Source organism: Vidua macroura, unplaced genomic scaffold (genome assembly GCF_024509145.1).
Source record: "Vidua macroura isolate BioBank_ID:100142 unplaced genomic scaffold, ASM2450914v1 whyUn_scaffold_109, whole genome shotgun sequence".
NCBI lineage: Eukaryota > Metazoa > Chordata > Aves > Passeriformes > Viduidae > Vidua > Vidua macroura.
In genome coordinates this window covers 846543-865732 of record NW_026530543.1, presented here as the reverse complement: position 1 = coordinate 865732, position 19190 = coordinate 846543, and the positions used below count along the sequence as shown (strand labels likewise).

The window sequence follows — 19190 nt, the reverse complement described above, 5'->3', positions numbered from 1 at the left end:
AGCAGCAGGAGGACCATGTTACTTTGGCAAATTAACATCATTTGCCCCCAGCATCCAACAGGTACTCACCATAAGTCACAAGTCTCAACGTGTTAAGCGTAGCGTACACCAATTAGAATTAGGACCTGACTGTAGAGATGATGTTCAATTGTGGGGACGACCATCTGTCATTTTAGCATCAATTTTTGCACCAGGAGTTGCTTCCACCCGAGCTTTTGAACTAATAAGATAACTGGCTTGTTGGACAGGGAAACAAATAATTATCACCTCAAAATATTAAGTGAGCTCACCACTGACTTTGGCAGTAGACGACATGCTGGATTACACAATCGTGCCGCAACTGATTTCTTGTTACTGGCTCAAGGACATCGCTGCGAGGATTTTGAAGGCATGTGTTGCATGAATCTTTCTGATCACTCTGCTTCCATTCACAAGAGACTTTCCCTACTTCAAGAGAACATGAAAAAGCTTACTATTGTTGAAAATCCTTTTGACAAATGGTACAAGGAATGTGGAATTACTGGATGGCTGAAAACCTTCTTGATGGAAGGAAGTAGAATCCTTCTTGTCACTTTTGCTGTGCTTATTATCTTTGGCAGTATTTTTTTGTGTATGAAGAAAACTTTAGATTCTATTGTAAATAGAGCCTGGCTTGTCCAGAAAGAAAAAGGGGGATGTGTAGAGGAATTTCTCGTGGAACCAGGGCATGATATCCTAGATGATATCCATTTGCAGGAAGGTGCTGGCAAGAGTATCCTGCGGGAACAGGGCTCTGGGCTCTGGCTGGAACAGCCTTGTTTTGCTGCCGTGACCCCAGGCAGGCGTTCAGACAGGTGAAAAGGCAGCAGGCAGCTTGTGTTTGTAGAGGGCCTGGGGCTGCACCTCTGAACCTCCACCTGGAAACACACTTGCGGGAATAGGAGCTACAGCTGGAGTGCCTGTCCTGAAAGGACCTGAAGTCATTCAGCCTTGCCAGCTTTTCTTAAGAGTGTGTTGGTGTTCCCCAGGAAAGCTACACGTTTGGGGAAATGCCTTTGAAGGAAAGGGGCTTGCTTCTCAAGGGAAGTGCTTCCCAGGGAGGCAGGTGCAAGTGTCCCCCTTTGGCTCTCTGTGGTCCTTTCAGTCTTTGAGGCTCATTGCACTTGGCAGAGGGGCAGGGCAAGGGAGAAGGCTGTGAAGAGCAGGTTTGGCATCCGCCTGGACCTATGCAGACCAACCCAAGCACCTGCAGCAGGGTGTGTTCCCCCCTTTGGACAGAGGTGTGAGCAGGAGCATCTCTGTCCAGCCCCAAAGCTCTCTTTGAGAACTGTGAATTAAAAGGCCTTTATGCACACACTTTTCACATCTTCCCTGTCTGCTGGGTTTCAAGGCCAATGGTGTTCCCTCAGGATATAGCAGTCCTGAGGGGTCTCCCTTATTCAAAGAAATCGGCAGACAAATGCACTCTCTGCCAAAAGCCCTTTTACTGACCTGGCAGGAGGGCAGGGCTCTGCACCCACTGAAATGTTTCTCCACCACCTATAAATTCCAGTGGGTTGATGTAGGAATTGTATCAAACATACCATCCATCTTTACACTGCTGAGGTGATTCGATAGGCAGGGGGTTAGAAATACATTGTGTCAGATTGCTGTACTTGAAGCTGATGTCCAGGCCCTGGCCAGGAGCCGTCTCCATGCCCCAAAGCAGCACAAAGTCTTCCTCATGGCTTCCCTGCACAGGGCTGACTCCACATTTGCCCTTAGTTCTTCTGGCAGACTATGGCTAAAGCTTTTTGTCAAGTCACTCTCAGGTCAAGTTAGGCCTGCCAGGTTTTTCTTATGCTAACTGGTGCTTAGTACTTCGGTATGTCTGTGCTAATTCCTTGTTTACTCCTGTGAATTGCTTGTGCTTCCTTCTGTCAAACAAAGGCCTTGTTTCCTTGCCAAAGGTGCCTGAGGCCACCCGCTCCTTGTGGCAGCAGCTGCCTTCTTGTGGAATGTTCTACCTCCCCGAGAGTAAAGAGGGAGCTGGAGAAAGAGCTTGCCAGGCTGCTCTCCATCCTTCCCCAGCACTCGTGGGTCAGTGGAGAAGTCCGAGCTGAGCACAAAGGTGCAAATGGAACAGCCGTGCACAGGAAGGCTTGGTGGGAAGGATGATCCAGGAACCACAGGCCTGGCAGCCTGAGCTTGCTCCAGGGGAAGGCCTTGGAGCAGATCCACCTGAGTGCCATCCCACGGCACCTGCAGGGAACCAGGGCGTCTGCTGGAGGGTGGGAAAGCTCTGTGGAGGGACAGGGACAGCTGGGGCTCCTGGCAGGGTGTTGAGGGCTTCTGTGCGGGAGTTTGGGGGGGTTGGTGCTGGTGGGGTGTTGGAGAAGGAGTTGTGTGGAAGGTGAGAGGTCGAGGCTGGAATTGGAGTCACTTTGAAGGCAGCATCTGTGCTTTGGCACAGCTTTGGTTAGGGAGGGCAGAAAGAATATCTGTGGCTTTTCCTCTTCATGCTCCTGATTCTGCTGCAGGGAACAAGAGGAGAGAGCTGCACTTTACTGGCCACTTAGATATCTGTACCAGGGGGAGGATTCGCCCTTTTGCCATCTACTCATTTCTTTGGGCTACTTTTGTACCACTGAGTGGACTTTGATTTCTTGAGAGCTTTTATTCCTTAAGAGAATTAGGGTATTATCATCCCTTCATAGAAAACCAAAGAATGGCCCTTGGTTTTGCCCTTTTTTTGTGTAATCTTAGGTTCTGTGAAGTGACCCTCAGTGGATGAGGTTAAGGCAAATGAGTTGCTGCTTTGAGTTGGGAAGCAAAATTCCAAATCCTCCTCAGGCCATCCCAATTAATTTGGGAAGTTTGCAAATTTTTGGAACTACTTGAGTTGAACAATGGGAAGGAAAGCTTTCCTGAACTGAGGATTCTTACTTGCCAGATTCTTCCGTGCCTTGGCCACTAAGGTGTTTTTGTGCAGAAGGCAAGAACTTCAATGAGAAAATAATTTCAGCATGGAGTAAGAGCTTCTGACAGTGACCAAGTGTTCCCAGCAGTTGCTCCAGGTGCTCCTGCCAAGAGCCCCTGCAGGCAGGAGCGCAGCCCCCAATGCACGTGGGCTTTGGCTCCCTCTGGCACAGAAGCCCCCCACGGGCACAGGTCTCTGGGGCAGGAGAAGGGCACCAGCGCTGCCAGGGCTCGGGGGGCGGCAGGTCTGCTTGGGCAGGGACTCTGCCACACCTGCTGATGTCAGCGCCCCCGGGCCCCAGGGGTCTGAGCAGCATTGCTGCCCTGGCCCACACGTGCCTTGTCTGTGTCACACCCGCGGGTTTAGGATGGCCACCAGCCGGGACGTGTCCCAAGGAGGCCGTGCCAGCTTCTGTGGAAGGCCCCGTGCCCTTCCCAGCACAGCTGCGTCGGCAGCCCTGGGGGCTCCTTCTGCTGCCCTGAGCCCGCAGAGCAGGGCAGCGTTTGCTGATGGTTTCAGCCTTTCCTAAAGACCTTGTCGGGCTGTCTTAGACACTTGGGGTGAGGAATTCCTTCCAACCTGGGCCACTTTGGGTGGGTCGGGGGCGGCCCCAGGGCAGGGGGCAGTGTGTGCAGGGGCCCTTTGTGACATGGTGCTGCATGGTCACCGTATCATGGAACGGGACTGCGTGTCCAAGGGCCCTTTGTGACACGGTGTGACATAGGAGCTGGTGGTGACAAGACCACGCCAGAGTGCTTGGAGCACGCGACAGGACAGGACGGGACAGAGCGGTGCCGTGAGGAGCCCCCGCACAGCGCACTCGTTCGTGTCTGACCCGGAGCTTTTCCCAGGCGTTATTCCTGGAACTGACCTCGAGGCCAGACCCTTGAGGGCAGACCGTGGGACTTGGTGCCCCGAAGGCATCTCCCATCCCTGCCACCGGTGCCCTCGAGGCCTGACCACAATCCTTGACAGGAGTCTCCTGTCCTTGTGGCAGGAGCCCTCAAGACCAGAGTGCAGGACTTGCTGTCCTGTAGCCTTCCTGAGGCTTCTCTCTTGAAGGTGCCTTCCAGGCACAACTGCAGGACTTGCTGACTCGGAGCTTTTCTGAGGCATCTCTCCTGCAAGTAGCCTCAAATCCAGTCACTGCCATGGAGCAGAGATCCCTGAGAGGGCCCAAGCTGGCCTGGGTGCAGGAGGAGGAAGAAGGCCCTGGAGCTGCCCCAGTAGAGGAGATCAAAGAGGTGGTGCGGTTCAAAACTCTACAGGAGGGTGAGTAGCAGAGCTGGGCTTAGGGTTGGTGCCTACAGCCAGCTTGGCACCATGGCATCCCATTGCATCCCATCCCACTGCATCCCACTGCATCCCATCCCAAGGCATCCCAAGGCATCCCAAGGCATCCCAAGGCATCCCATCCCATCCCCTGGGGACATGCCCACGGACAGGACGGAAGAGAGGCCGGGCAGACACCCCGCAGCGGCCGTACTCCATCCCCTGGGGCATCCCTGGGCTGTCCCTGCCTGGGGAGCTCAGGGCTGGGCTGTGTTCTCCAGCCTCTCCCACAGCCCCTCAGCTCTGGCTGCGCTCGCTCTTTGCCAGATGCAGCCGTGGACCGCACACAAGAGCAGGACCCTGCCCGTGGCCTCTTCCGCAGAACAGTGGAGGTACCTGCAGCCATCCCCACCTGGGCTGGGCCTGCTGTCACCGCTCAGCCGAGCACCGCACTTGGAGCATTCCGTGGAACATGCCTGGCTTCCTGCCCTTCTCCTACACCTGGTTTGCAAATTCATCAAGAGGATTCAGGAGGAAGAGACCAGCACCATAGGCACAGGGCTCAGAGCATATTCACACACCTTCAAAACCAAGACCTGTGCTGCCCTGCTGGATATGCTCGTAGAGGAGGGGTTTTGCAATCCAAAGCAAATAAGCAGCCTGTGGTTTGAGGGTTTGATCCTCCCAGGAATTGCTTGGCCTCCCAAGCCACTCCCGCTGGTCACTGGAAGCCTTTGAGGCCATGGCAGTGTGGTGGGAAGGGAAGCACTTCTCTGGGGAAGCTGGGGACATTCCTCCCTCTGGCAGCTTTCCAAGTCTCCCCGTGCCTTCTCCAGGTGCCCGCCATGGTGAGGTACATCCACCAGTGGCTCATGGACAATCAGTTTGCTGAGCAGAGGCTGAAAAGGGCCCTGCTGGATCTCACTGAAGAACAGCCTGCTGATGTAGTAATGACACTCCTGTGTGTGGCCCCATCCTGTGACAGGTATGGGGCCACCTGCCCACAGGGCTCAGTGCTCTCCACCCCATCAGCCTGTACAGCCTGTGCCAGATGTCTGACCAACAGAGAGTCCCCAGGGCCCTCTGGCTCCTCCTTTTGCCAGCCCTGGCATGTCAGCCCCCGAGCCTGCTGCCATGCTCCCTCGCTGCCCCTCAGGGGCCTGTCCCCACAGGCCTGGGCTGCCTGGGCGCTGCTGGCGAGGGGCAGTGGGCAGAGGCAGAGCTGGCAGCCAGCTCAGGTCCCCGTTGCTGCCCAGGCCACGGTGCTGTGTCCCAGACCCCCCTGAGACAGAGCTCTAACCCCGCAGAGCTGCTTTCACCATGTGGAAGAGCATCATGTGCTCGCCCAGGACTGCGGAGCCGGTGCACCTGATACTCCTCGATGTGCTGGGGAGTTGGCCAGAGCACAGAACATTCACCTCTGATGGGGACAAAACCAGTGTCTTTGTCCTGGCTGTGAGTTTCTGCAACTGGCCTTTGCTGGCCCCAAGCCCACCTGCCCAGCAGCTCTCCATCCTCCTTGCCCCACTGCATCTCCCTGCCTCAGGCACTGGGCTGAAACCTGGCCTCGGGGCAGCTTCAGGGGCACCAGGCCCGCTGCTCCCCCTGCGTCTCTCCGGGCCTCTCCCTCCCGTGCTCGGGCCCTGCCACACGGACACCTCGGCACTGAGCGCTGTCTCGGGGGGCTTTGTCCTTTGCAGGCAACTGTGGTGATGTGGAAGATCCTCCAGGTGCCCTGTGTCCCACAGATGGTGACGGTGTATTTCCCCCGCCTATTGGTGCATCTGCTCTTCCAAGTGTTCTTCAGCACTCTGGATATGCCAGAGGAGGTCGATACCTTCTGGAAGGGATGCCAGCAGCAATACGGCCTTGCCACCAGCCCCAACAGGTACTCCATCCCACTCCTCTGTCCCTGCCACATCCCTGGGCAGGAGCCAGTGCTCCCAGCGTGACCCGGGCTTTGCTCTGCACACAGGTTTGCAGTGCGGACCCTGAAGTCCCTGCTCTGCCAAATGGAGCACGAGGATGTGGTGCTGGCAATGGAACGCAAGCGTGGCTGGGACACGCTGCTGTGTGCTGACACCCACCACTATGCTGTGGGTCTGCTGGCCAGGTGAGACCCCCTTCTCCCCGCTGCCTCTGACATTTGTGCTCTGTGCCCAGGGTGCCCCACACAGTCCCAGTGGTCGTGGGCCAGAGGGCCTTGTCACCGAGGCACAGCCAAGCAGACTGGAAAAGGCTGGCAGAGGAGGGTACCCACAAGGAGCCGCCTCCCAAATAGCCCAGGGCCCCTTGCAGGATGCTGGGGAAAGACCAGACCTCTGTGAGTCCATCCTGGGAGAGGTTTGTCCCCCGGCCCAAAGTCTTGGTTACTTTTTCTCCTGCCAGGGAGATATCCCGTGTCTCCATCCCCTTGTGTTCCCGGATCACTCACTACCTGCTCCGGCTGCTCAGCACACAGGAGCCACGCTGGGAGCTGCCCGCCCTGGCGTTCCTTGTGGAGGTGAGCCTGATGGCCAGCACTGCCTCGCTCAGCTGCCTCCCAGCTCTCTGCCCTCTCGTAGCCGCAGCTGCCTGGGCCGGGTGCCCGCGCCCTGTGCTGCTGCCTGGGCCCAGCCCTGTGCGGTTCCAGGCTTCTGCCGGCTGGGTCCCCTGTCACTGCCCTGTGCCTTTCAGGTCCTCGAGTGTCTGAACTTGAGTGGAGGCGGTGCTAACAGAGTCCTGCAAATCTTGTCAAGGCACCTGCGGAGCAAGTGCAGGGACAGGCGTCGCCTGGCGCTCAGGGCCCTTCTCAAGCTCATTGACAATCCCTCGATGGTGAGAAGGGGACAGAGGCTGAGGCTGCGCTCGGGAATGCAGTCGCTTGGGCTTTGCTGGGCTTTAGGCACTGGGGCAGCTGCTCCCAGCTCTCCTGCCTCCTGCTTCAGCTGCCCAAGTGCTCCGGAACAGCCCTTTGGCCTCTAGGCCCTGCGGCAGCAGGATGACGTTTCACAAACTTGTGTTCCGCACAGAGTGAAAAAATGTGGAGCCTGACTGAAAGTCTTGTGGAGCTCCTGTGCGACGCAGATGGAGAGATAGTTAGCATGACAGTCATGCTCCTCAGCTTTATCTCCCGGGACAAGGACATGCTGATAGCCAGCTCCATTGCACTGCAGCTGCTTGAGGCGCTCCTGCCACTCTTTGACCACGTAAGGCTCGCTGCCTCCAGCCACAGCCGCTGGCTGCTGCCTGGAAGCTTTGTGCCCTGTGGATTTCCAGGCCTGAGCCAAGCTGAGGTCTTTTTTTCTTCCTTTCATACAGGACAATAGCCAGGTGCAGCAGCTCTCCATCCTGCTCTTCCAAGCATTGGTGTCTCTTCCACTGCAAAAGGACAAAAAGGCCCTGAAGACACACGTGCGCCAGAGCCTGCTGCCACTCTACTTCCACTGCCATGATGAGGATGGGCGTGTGGCACAGGTGAGGACTCGTGGGCTGCTGCTGTCCCCCTGGGAGGCGGCTCAGCTGCCTCCTGCCATGGCACCTGCTGGGCTGCAGCCTCCTCCAGGCCTTGGCACACGGACACAGGTCCTGCGCCCTGGGCTGTGGGGCCATCTCCACGTCTCTGCTACTCTCCAGGCTTCTCAGGAAACGCTGCTTTGTGTGGCCAAGTTCCTGAAGAGGAGGGATCTTGAAAAGGTGGTGAAGAACAAGAAGCTGTGGAAGTTCACCGAGTGCCTGGTAAGGATGGTCTGGAAGTGCCAGCCTCAGGCTGGAGAATCCCCCTGAGCGCGGTGCTCAGTGTGCGGGGCTGGCAGCTGTGCCCCTGCCCGCTGCTGCAGCCAGAGGCCGCGCGGGCTCTTCTCCAGGCTCCTGTGGGCCCGAGCCGGGGCCGATGGAGCCCCGGCCCGGCGGGGCTGCGGGGTGGGGCGGCCCCGCGGCTCCCCGGGCAGCAGCCGGCCCTCTGCCCGCTCCTGAGCTCGGTGCCAGCGGCTGCTGGCCGCGCCTCAGGGCGGTGCGGGCAGGGGAGGCCGGGGCTGGGCGCAGGGAGCGCCCGGCCCAGATGCTGAGCCTGCGCCAAGCCTTCCCTCCTGCCGCTCTCTCCAGCTGGCAGACGACAGCAGCAGAGCGGCCGAGCACCTGCGCCAGGCCATGCCCTACCTGGAGAGCCCACAGGAGCCCCTGCGAGAGGCGGCCATCAGGTTCCTGGGTGAGCCGCGAGCCCGGGCTCCCTCCCCGCCCCGCCGCAGCTCGGCCCCAGCCCCGCCTGCTGCCCCGGCAGCGCCATCCGGGCCCGGCGGGGTGGAGCCCCGGCTGGCCTGGGCGCTGCTGCCGCCCTCTCGCAGCCGTGCCCTTGGGCGGCAGCGTGCGGCAAGGGCCCGGCTGAGCCCTGCCGGGCCGGGAGGCCGTGTGGCCACAGGGCTGGCAGCGCCGCTGGCAGGGAGCTGTGCCGCTGGGCCGTGACAGGCTCTGTGTTGGCAGGGATGGCCGGGCGGCAGCTGAGGGGGAAGAAGGAAGAGCTCCAGCTCATCTGTGAGGGTGAGTGAGGGCAGCGGGCTGTCAGCGGGGCTGGCGGGGGAGCTGCAAGCCGTGCCCCGGCTGCGGAGGGCTCTGCTCCCTGTGCGGACGAGGGGCGGCGTGGGCAGAGCACACAGAGATTTCAGGGCCACCTGGGGGATTCGTGGCCAGCAGCTTCGGGCTGATCTCGTTGGTCCCTGCTCCCTGCTGGCCGTGGCCGGAGCCGGCTGGGATGGGCCTGGCAGGGAGGTCTCCTCGGGTCCCCTCAGATCCGGGATCTGACCATGGCTCTGTTGCTCTCTCTTTCAGCCCTTGAAGGCATGACAAATGACATCAGCGTCGGCGTTGGAAGCCTGTCAATTCAAACGTTGTATGTCCTCCAGGCAGTAGAGAGAGCTGGATATTCCATCTTGGACAGCCTGCATGATCAGCTCCGCAGGGCATGGAGGACACGGCCTCATCTGTTGGGGCTTGGCTGGCTGCGCTGCTGGAGCTTTGCAGAGTGCTGATCCCAGAGGCTCTGTCTGCTGGGGCCACCTGAGCCAGCAGGAATGTTTAGTTTCTTCAAGATTGTTCTTTCGTTCTTTTTGCTTTTCTGTAGGATATAAATATAGGATGTGTAGTAATAGACAGACTCCCAGGATCTTTCTTTTGCTGCCCAGGCTCTGCAGGGCATAGGGGAAGAGGGAGCAAAGGGTGCCTGGGCTCAGCAAGCTGCCCAGGCACGTGCAGGCTTGCAGGGAAAATGGCCAGAATCCCCTTGGCCTTTGGTGGTTCTGCTGAAGCCTTTGTGCTGCCAACAGAGCCGGTGGGCAGGGGTGGGAGTTCCAGGGATCCCTGTGAGACCGGTGCCTGGAGATGGCCACAAGCCCTGTCCCAGGCAGGAACCGCCATCTGTGTCCTCCTGCCCGTGTGTTGCTGGCTGCATTGCTGAGGGCTCCGAGGTGCCTCTGGATGGGGCTCCTTGGGAGCTCCTGTGGGGCTGCGGCGCTGCTGCCGGGCAGGTTGGCCGGGCTGAAGGAGACCCTGAGGGGATGGGGCCAGCAAGGGATGAGGGGCTGCGAAAGCCCTGACAGGACAAGGCAGTGGGAAGGCACGGGGGGGGATGTGGGAGGCAGTGGGTAACGTTGGCTCGAGGAGGAAAGTGGGTTGGAGCCAAAGAGACCACTCAGCCCAATGTTCATGGGGCAAACAGAGAGTGTTTGTGCTCAAGCCCTTCCTTCTCTCGGGAGAGATGTGATGGGCGAGGCCCCTGTCAGTCAAAGCAGGGGCTGGTCCATTCACCCAGTACAAGGCAGCCTGCACTGTGACACACAGCAACAGAGTGCCAGGCACAGCTGCGGGTGCTCCCCATGAACCTCAGCTCTGGGACCACTGTCTGCCCCAAGCTTCAGGGCTGCAGTGGGAGCCCGGCTGGGCTCTGCCCTGGGGTCATCCTGCAGGGACAGCTGCAAACAGGGAGCATTCCCTTGCCACCAAGAGCCAAGCCAGGGCTGCAGGGCAGCTGCTCCAGCCCGGACGGCACTGTTGGGTGCTGCGCTCTGGGGCTGGGGCTCCCCGCACAGGGCACTGGACTGGTGTGCCAGAGGAGACAGAGAAGCTGCAGCTTCAGCCTAACTGAGGTGGGTGCATGGGCTGGGAAGAGTGGGGAGGCCCAAGGGAATTCACAGAGCTCATCCTGCTGAAAGGACAAGGAAAAGGGAGTGGGAGCTCAGCAGTGAGGAGAGCTGAGGGCTGGAGAGCAGCTCTGAATGCCACTAAAATCCAACCAGACCTCTGAGACATTGCTGCTCCTCAGCCAGTGACAGGATGAGTCCCTAAGCCAGGGGCTCAGCCTTCCTTGTGGTGAGGCGCATCAAGGAAGGCAACAGCGTGATGGAGACTGCCACGGGCTGGGAACTCACTGGGGGAAAAGAGGGAGCAGTTGGGAAGTAAAAGGCAGGTGGGGGAGAGAATTGTTCAGAGGAGGCCTGAGCTACAGCTTGAGCAAGCTGCAAAATGTCATTTGGGGTCATCCCAGATTGATTTCATTTCAGAAGCTATTGAACAAGTTTAATTTTTGGGTGGTAGCATGTTTTCCCTTGGAGGTGTGCACTTTGCAAACTTGAGCTGTGTTGCTGAAATGCTCAAGCAAGTCTGTGCTGCAGGGCACACCATTTCTTCTTTGGCTGATTGGGGCCCGGTGCTGAGCTCCAGCAGAGCCCTGGCAGAACCCAGAGCAGCCTCAGCATCCACAGAGCCCGGCTGCAAGGAGAGAAACCAGAAAGTGCCCCTCAGCTGAAGGCTCCTGTGCCCTTGTCCCAGCTGCCCGTGGTGCCCAGGCCATGCTGGCCGTGCCCAGAGCGGTGCCCAGAGCTGCCCATCACTGCTGCCTTTGGGAGCAGAGCAGGAGGGCAGGACATGTGCCCAGCCTGCAGCCAGCCACGGCACATCCAGCCCTCAGCAGCTGCCCGGAGCAGGATGCTCCTGTGCTCGCTGCCATCTCCCCAAAGCTCTGATCCCACCATGCCAAGCAGACGGGACCCATCTGACGACATCCACTGCTGGAAGAAATCTGGTCCCAAACGATGTCCTCAGCCTTCTCCAAGGGCACGGCCCATCCACACTGCAGCTGCTCCCAAGCACTTCCCGATCCAGACTGGACCCCACCTAGAACGCTTCCTCTAGAAAAACACACAACAAATGATTGAAAATAGATTACAGACAAATAGGGGAAATAAGAAAACAAGAAAAATCATATCTCTCTCTGGGGCTTGAGGAAGGCCCAACCCCTGCATGCCAGGGAAAAACCCATCCACAGGTGAGGCAAGCCCAGGCTTTCTCCCTTCCCCCTGCACTGCCCCCCAAAATAAGAGTGATCCCAAAGCAAACAAGGGCAGGGGAGCAGCCCAAGCCCTTCCTTGCCTGCAAAGCAAAGCAGCCCCTGCACAGGTTCTGGAGTCCCACCTGTGCTCCCACCATGGGGGTTGGCTTGCGTCGGGCTGGCTGCCCCAGCCCCAGCCCCAGCCCGGGGCACGGTGGGTGGTGGGGGCTGTTGGCAGGGCCAGGAGCCCACTCCCATTTTGTACCCAGCCCAGCCCATCCCCCCGAGCCCTGCCAAAAGCAGCTGGGCAGCCGACTGAAGGATCAGCTGCATCCGCCCCAGCAAAGGGGGAACCTTTGGTTCCCTGCCAGGCTGTGCAATGCTCAAATCTGGGAGCATCCCCTGCGTGTGGACTCATCTGCAAATTCCCTGTGGAGCCTGGCTTTGAAGAAGGTGCCAGAATCAAAGTCCATCATCTTCAGCCTGCCGGTGACCAGGTGGAGCAAGAGGTTGTCATCCTTGATGTCGTCCTTGCTGTCTCCAGCAGCAGCAGCCCCACCTGCTACAGCTTCTCCAGGGGGTCCTTCTCTTTCTGTGGGGGGGAGACCAGGCTGTCAGGGCTCTGCCCAGGGCCCCAGATGTCAGGGAACCAAGGAGAGTCAAAACCAGCTCAGAAGGTGGCCACCAGTGCTGGGCAGAGCAGCTCAGCTCCAGCATCAGGGCTGCATGTTCCCATCTGATGAGCCCTGGGCAGTGACACAGGCAGGACCAAAAAGTCTGGGTTCCTTTGCTTCTGATTGCCAAGGCGTGTGTGGAGCTGTAACTTACCAGGGCCCTGCATCAGAGTGTGCCTGTGGCTCTTTCCCTTCTTCTAGGGCAGATGAATGTCCTGCATCCAGGGATCACACAACAGCTCTCCTAACGAGGGCCTTTCCAAGTCCACCATGGATAAACACCGCCTGATCAGATCTTGGCACGCTGGGCAGAGAAACCAGAACCCGCCGGTCAGTTGGAGAAGGCTCCTGTTGGCTTTGCCCCACTAATGCCATGCTCAGGCCGTGCTGGATGGGCTCAGAGCTGGGCCTAAACTTTCCCATCAATTCCCTGTTTTGGAGGAGAGCAGGAGAGCAGGACGTGCCACCTCCTCAGCAGCTGCCAGAGCGGGATGCTCACGAGCTGCTGCTGTCTCCCAGCACTGGTATTGCCCCTGTGGCCACAGATGAGGATCCACCTTGAGAGAGACGTTGTGGCAGTGAGAGCTGATGGCCCCAGCTGATGTTCTGGCACCCCCTGAAAGGGTGCTCCCCGCAGACCATCTGGTGCAGCACGATGCCCAGGGACCAGATGGTAGCTGGCTTGCCATAGTACCAGCCAAAATGGGTCCATTCCGGGGGGCTGTATGACCGTGTTCCTATGGAATAGAGATGGGCTTCAGCAGGGGGATGCTGCTGCTCCCAGAGCCTGGCCCCAGCATCCCTGGGCATGCGGGGGCTGCCCCAGTGGCACACGTGGTGACCGCTGCCCTCTCGCCAGCACCTGGGACTTGTGTACAGACTTGGGGTTGGAAAAGAAGCCACTGGTGTTGGAAGAGGGCAGCAGAAGCCCTGGCAAGGCCCAACCATGACAACGAAAAACCCACTCAGTGCTAGGGAAAAAAACATGCCTTCATCCTCCCTGCCTGCATTGCCCCAAGAAACATTATGAATCCAAAACAAACCAGGTGAGTGGAGCAGTCCAAGCCCTTTCTCACCTGCACACCAAACCAGCTGGGGCACAGGTTCTGGCCCCCCCTCTCTGCTACCCCCACCCATGGGTGTTTTTGTTGGGCTGGCTGCCCCAGCCCCAGCCCCAGCCCCAGCCCCAGCCCTGGGCAGAGTGGTGGGCAAAGGCTGCCAGCAGGGCTGGAAGCTGGCTCTCCACCCAGCCCTGCTGAAACGCAACTCGGCTGAAATCTCAGTGCCATGAAGGGCAGCAAAAGGGAGAATCCCCGCTGCCACACCCAGCTTGGGCTGGGAGATGTTGGGCCATGAGATGCCGGGACCGAGATCACACCCCTGCGTGGGCTCACCTGCAAAGTGAGTGTAGGCTGTGTCTTGCAGGTAGGTGCCACAGCCAAAGTCGATCAACTTGGCCTGCCCGGTGGCCAGGTCAGCCAGGATGTTCTGGGGTTTGATGTCCCTGTGCAGGACCCCGCAGCTGGTGCAGTGCCGCACGGCCCCCAGCACCTGGCGGAACAGCTCCCGCGCCACCTCCTCGGACAGGAACCCCCGTGCCCGAATGAAATGGTGCAGGTCCAGAGACTGCTTTGGGTCAGTGCCTGTCGTGAAAGTGGACACCTTGGCCAGCGGCACGATCTCCAGGGGTGCGCTGGTGCCGTCGGGCTGCGGGAGGAGCACGATGCCGTCAGTGGGGCTGATGCTGTGCCGGGGCTCGGGAACCCCTCACCCAGCCCGGGATGCTCTGCGGCCTGCGCTGGCCCCACGCCCGCTCTCCCTCGAGGCGTCCCGGCGGCTTCCACCCTGCCGGGCCCCGGCTCATCCCCGCCCGGCACGCCCCGGCTTCTCCCACTGGCCCCGCTCGCTCACCAGCTCGTCCCAGTGCAGGACACGGTTCCATGGCACCCTTTTGATGGCCACCTTCAAGCCAAGAGCAGCAGCGGGCTGAGCTCGCTGCCCGCCCTGCCGAGCCCCATCCTCCTCCTCCTCCTGTTCCTCCTCCGCCCCCTCCTCCTGCTCCCACCGCTGGCCCCGCCGCTCACCGGGGCGCCGTCCGAGAGCCGCGTGGCCACAAAGATGCTGCCGAAGCCGCCGCGGCCCAGCAGGGAACCCAGCCGGTACTGCTCCTTCAGGCCCTGCTGCGCCTTCCCTGCCGGCGGGACGCGGCTGTCAGCGCTCGGCCCGGGGCCAGGAGCGGCCCCCGAGCGCCCCTCAAGCGCCCCGGGCCGGCCATCCCCAGGCGTTCGCTCCTGGCAACGGGACAGCGGCGGCTCGGGGCCGGCGGCCGCGCTGCCGAGCGGCGGAGCTCGGGCCGGGGAAGCCGCAGCGGAGGCGGCGGCAGCGGCCGCGCTGCCTGTGTCCTCCGCGGGGCCCGGGAGGAGCCGGCGCCTGGGCTGGGGCCTGTTTGCTCTTTCCAAGAACCTTTCCTGGAGAACGAGGTGCAGCTTCTGTCTCAAGATGTGCCACCAGCTGCAGCTTCTCTTGGCATTCCACACCGTGTGTGCAGCACAACTCTTGCAGCAAAGCAGGACAAATGTTTGAAGAACTTGACAACTTGTTCTTTCTTTTCCTTGTGGGCTGCGCAGTTGTGCCATTGGTAAGGTTTTCATTGTTCTTGTTCTACCCTAAGAAAACATGATGGGCTACCAGGAATTGTTAGGGAGCACAAGCCTGACTGAATGCAGAGAAAGAATCTGCAGAGCCTGCAGCCAGAAATGGAGAGCTGTGTGATCATCATTGCAACATCCCCATGGACATCTTGAAAGTGATCTAGAAGATGAAAATGGGCTGACAGAGGGAGTTTGTTTCTGTGTTCAGTTTAGATGCTTCTACATCTTGTGCACTGATATAAATCAGGAGTTCAATCAGTTCATGGAAAGCATCAGAACAAGCCGGACCTCTCAGGAGATGACCGAAAGAATCTGAAAAGAAGAAATGCAGGCGATGACTTGGTGGACTTTGTCTGAAAGAAGTGTAATTTTTCCCTTATAATTTGTAATCCATCTCCTCTGCAATTATCTTTTGGAAAAAGGCCATTTTCACCCCAGATTCCCCATGAAATGGGAAGCCTGAGCTTGTGGAAGTGCCTGAAAGATGCCCTGTTCCTCTGTAGGGTCACTGAGGCTGAAACAGGAGCCGGATCCCTCTCTGGAGAAGCCTCCTCTGAGCTGGAATTTGTGCCGTGCTGGGAGAGGAGGAGGAGGGGGAGAACGCTGGGCGCTGTGTGGCAGGAGCAGGAGGTTTGGGCCGCAGGACATTCCGTCTGCGCCGCTGCCCCGCAATGGGCGGGAACGCTGTGGGGAAGACAGGGGGACACTGGAGCGGACTATGGATGACACTGGGGGGAACTGGAAGGGCCTGGGAATGAACTCAGGTGTACTGGGAGGGACTGGGCTGTACTGGGAGGGATTGGAGGGGCACTGGAGTTGTACTGGGGATGAACTGGGGATGCACTGGGCTGTACTGGGAGGGACTGGAGGGGTTGAATGGGCTGTTCCCGCCTCCACCGCCTCCCGTTTGCTGAGGCTCCCGCCCATCATCACCCACAGCCAATCATCGCCAGGGATTGGGTTTGGGGGCGGTGCCTGGAGTCAGTGCTGTCTTTTCTTTTGCCTACAACTCCCATCATGCCTCGCAGCCCAATAGAGCCCCATTGGAGCCGGGACTACAACGCCCGTCATGCCCCACGCTCCACAGAACCCCCGGTATCCGCCCCCATCTGTGCCGTAAGTGTCCCCCAGACCCTCCAGGATCCCCAAGTGACCCTCAGCGGCCATTTGGGACCCCCCAAAATTTTACTGGCAAAGTACAAAAAAGCAAGAAACTTTGGAAAAGGATTTAATACAACATCCAATCCAACATAAACCACCCTAGAAGTAACTTAATTCACTCAGCCCATTTAACCTGGAAACCTTTAAACACTTTAATTGTTGAGGTACCCAAAAAATGTTCCATAGAAAGAGCATCAGAAGGAGAGGAAAGAGAGAGAGATGCAAAGACAGAAGCTCTATAGAAAGACACACACGTGGCTCCCAGCTCCTGGCGTTCCAGTGTGGGTGAGACACAAACCCCAGGAGAAGGCAGAGTCCATAGCAGGGGCTGCTGACCTTGTGCTCTGTGTTTTAAGGCCCTGGGCCTTTGTGGGCCTCCCCCAGGTGGGATTTCTGATTGCTCGGGCAATCAGGGCTGGGTTAGCGCTGTCCCCTCTGTGTGACTGATTGACAGCTCAGCCCAAGGTGTCTTGGAACACTGATCTCATCCAGCCTCTGACAGCGACCACGGTGACACTGGGGAGCCTCATGGAGCCATGGGTCAGTTGTGACAATGCAGGTCCAAGGACACCATGGTGACACTGGGGAACCTCATGGAACTGTGAAAAACACATTCACTCTCCTGTGAAAATTTAAAAAGTTTAATAAAGGACAATAGGAGACAAGGACCATAGAGCAAAGGTTAGTTTGGCTGGGTGCATCTTGACACTCAGCCAAGAGCTCTTTGGAGATTCCCCTTAAATACCTTTTCTATTACATCAGCCTGTTGCATATTCATAGACTCTTATGCATACCCATTAACTAATTTACATTTTCCAGGAACTATTTGACATGGCCCCTCCTTGGGTCTGCCTTTTTAGAGCATGCCTGTTTCTTGGCTGTGGTTTTGGCTCCTTCTCTTTATCACTTCCAGTCTGGGTGCCGGCCTACACTGCCTTCAGACGGTGGATGCTGATGCTTAGCAGATCTGTACAGGTGTCCTCATCCTGTGTTCATTGGATGTTATTCCATCCAAGCAGGCATTTTAACACAAGCATAGCTATTTCACTACTATGCCTAAGCTTAATTAACAGCAGAAATACAAACTATATCTTTGTAACAAAGTGATTTTAACACCACACCTATAAAATCCATGGAAAAGGTCTGGACTGTTTGACTGGCTTGGCCTTTGGGGGGCCACCTGACAGGTCCAGCTGACCTTGTGTCACGATCCGCTTATTGCGGGGTGTCGTGATGGTTCTTTTCACCGATCCCAAAAGTGCAACAAAGGCAAACCACAAGGGACTATCAGTTAATCACAACAAATGCGCCTTTATTAGGGGCCAAAACAGTAAATGCGATAGTGGGGATCGGAAAGGAGATAAAAGGAGAGAGAGAGAGAGAGAGAGAAGAGGGGTATGGGAATAGCTACCAACACAGGCAAGATCCTCAGCGGTCCGGACGATGGGGATCCGTCTGTCGTGTCGGGGAAGTCTTCGAAGTTCTGGTCGACTCGGGGGTCCAATTATAGTCCACAGAGGAGAGAGGGGGGGAACAAGTGTAATAATGAAAGTCCATTGTAATCGCCACGCGGGAACAGGTGAGTCCACAGAAACCACCAAAGCAAGACGAATCCAATGAAGAATAAGTCCATTTGAATTACTGAAGGGAAACAGGTCATGTCATTAGTGGTCAGACCACCAATTTCCCCTCCTCCCTATAGCAGGGGTCTCAGTCTCAGTCCTTGGGAGGAGGGTTCTCATTCTTTGTTTGTCACAGTGGTAACGAGGCAGATGAAGGGTCTTCAATGAAGGACCACGGGAGTCACCCCAAAAGTTCATTTGGCTTAAGAACGGAGATTAGAAGCAGGCCGCGCATCAGGCTGTCCCGTGCTGGCTCCATGTCAGGTCTTTGCCAAGTCCTTGCCAACTCCTTGCCAAGTTCTTACCAGGCCTTGTTGGGAACAGCCAGCATGACGGTTCAGTGGTTCCACCTGCGCTGTGTCCTGTTCTAAGCCGGAACTGCAGTGGGGGAAGGGATTCTTTCTTGTGGCAATCGGAAGGCAGAATGGAAAATGAGGGGCTTCAGACGGGCTCTTACACCTTGGCATGTCGAGGGCTGCTTCTCATTAGTCCTTGAAGCACTGGGGCCCTGTGCTTTCCTTCCTGTGGGAAGAACTGTCCCTCTTTCCAGATGTCCATGGCCAAAACTGGGATTCCTTCTCCAAATTTCCTTATATGCAAAGATTGTTCCCAGATGAAATCTGCCAGGACAGACAGATCTGGCTGGCTTGGCTACCCTGAGTCCACCTCTCATCTGCCTTTGAAACACTGTGATCCTGTGCTTTTCTTTCCAATGGGGAAAAAAAACAACACCTTTCACATTCAAGTCCCCATGGCCAAAGTTGGGAATCCACCTCCAGATTTCCCATATCCAAGGATAGCTCCCAGACAAAACGTGCTGGAAGATACAAGTCTGGCTGGCCTTGGCTTCCTGAGGGCTGGCACACATCTGTCTTTGAAACACTGGGGCTCAGTGCTTTCCTAATGAAAAGAACTCTCCTTCCTGCCCAGGTGCCCACAGCCAAAATTGAGATTTCACCTCCAAAAATCCCAGTGTCCAAGGATTTCCCCCCCGATGAAAGGTGCCAGGAGAGACAGGTCTGGCTCCCTTAGCCCATGGGTGGCCACCTCTCATCTTCTTCCAAAACACTTGCACTTTGTGCTTTTCTTTCCTATGGAAAAACCATCCCTCTCGAGCAGGTGCCCATGGCCAAAACTGGGATTCCACCTCCAAAACTCCATCCATCCAAGGATTGCTCCCAAATGAAAGCTGCCAGAACAGACAGGTCTGGCTGCCCTTGGCCTCTTGGGGGCTGCCTCTCACCTGTTTTTGAAACACTGGGTCTCGGTGCTTTCCTTCCAATGGAAATGAACTGTCCTTTTCATCAAGGTGTCCAGGGCTGAAATTGAGACTCCGCCCCCAAATTCTGTATAAGCAAGGATTTCTCGGTGATGAAAGCTGCCCGGACAAACAGGTCTGGCTGGCTTGGCCTCCCAGGAGCCACCTCTCTCCTCTTCTGCCTTTGAAACACTTGGGCTCTGTGCTCTCATTCCTGTGGAAAGAATCCATCCTTCTTCTCAATGCAGAAATGGCCAAATTGGGATTCCACCTCCAAAATTCCCTATATGCAAGGGTTGCTTTCAGACAAAAGCTGC

At 57.6% G+C, this 19190-nt stretch overlaps 3 protein-coding genes and 1 long non-coding RNA gene across 4 annotated transcripts; 2 read left to right on the top strand and 2 right to left on the bottom strand.

Moving 5' to 3' along the window:
• Positions 1 to 3837: 3837 nt before the first annotated feature.
• LOC128822908 (maestro heat-like repeat-containing protein family member 9) lies at positions 3838 to 6533 on the top strand. Its single transcript, XM_054004780.1, has 6 exons — positions 3838 to 4210; positions 4538 to 4602; positions 5047 to 5195; positions 5518 to 5665; positions 5911 to 6098; positions 6186 to 6533. The coding sequence occupies exons 1-6, from the start codon at positions 4090 to 4092 to the stop codon at positions 6325 to 6327; spliced, it is 813 nt and encodes a 270-aa protein (XP_053860755.1). The 5' UTR covers positions 3838 to 4089; the 3' UTR covers positions 6328 to 6533.
• LOC128822907 (uncharacterized) lies at positions 6510 to 9332 on the top strand. Its single transcript, XM_054004779.1, has 8 exons — positions 6510 to 6713; positions 6887 to 7027; positions 7222 to 7398; positions 7511 to 7666; positions 7826 to 7927; positions 8294 to 8396; positions 8669 to 8725; positions 9014 to 9332. The coding sequence occupies exons 1-8, from the start codon at positions 6510 to 6512 to the stop codon at positions 9211 to 9213; spliced, it is 1140 nt and encodes a 379-aa protein (XP_053860754.1). The 3' UTR covers positions 9214 to 9332.
• Positions 9333 to 12270: 2938 nt separating this feature from the next.
• On the bottom strand, positions 12271 to 15759 carry LOC128822906 (serine/threonine-protein kinase pim-1-like). Its single transcript, XM_054004778.1, has 7 exons — positions 15687 to 15759; positions 15404 to 15516; positions 14266 to 14649; positions 14093 to 14143; positions 13576 to 13888; positions 12739 to 12918; positions 12271 to 12485 (listed from the first exon to the last, which is right to left on the bottom strand). The coding sequence occupies exons 1-7, from the start codon at positions 15757 to 15759 to the stop codon at positions 12379 to 12381; spliced, it is 1221 nt and encodes a 406-aa protein (XP_053860753.1). The 3' UTR covers positions 12271 to 12378.
• Positions 15760 to 17278: 1519 nt separating this feature from the next.
• On the bottom strand, positions 17279 to 18074 carry LOC128822910 (uncharacterized). The gene is made up of 2 exons (XR_008441614.1): positions 17966 to 18074; positions 17279 to 17634 (listed from the first exon to the last, which is right to left on the bottom strand). It is a non-coding gene; the product is annotated as an uncharacterized LOC128822910 (long non-coding RNA).
• Between the last annotated feature and the right edge of the window lie 1116 nt (positions 18075 to 19190).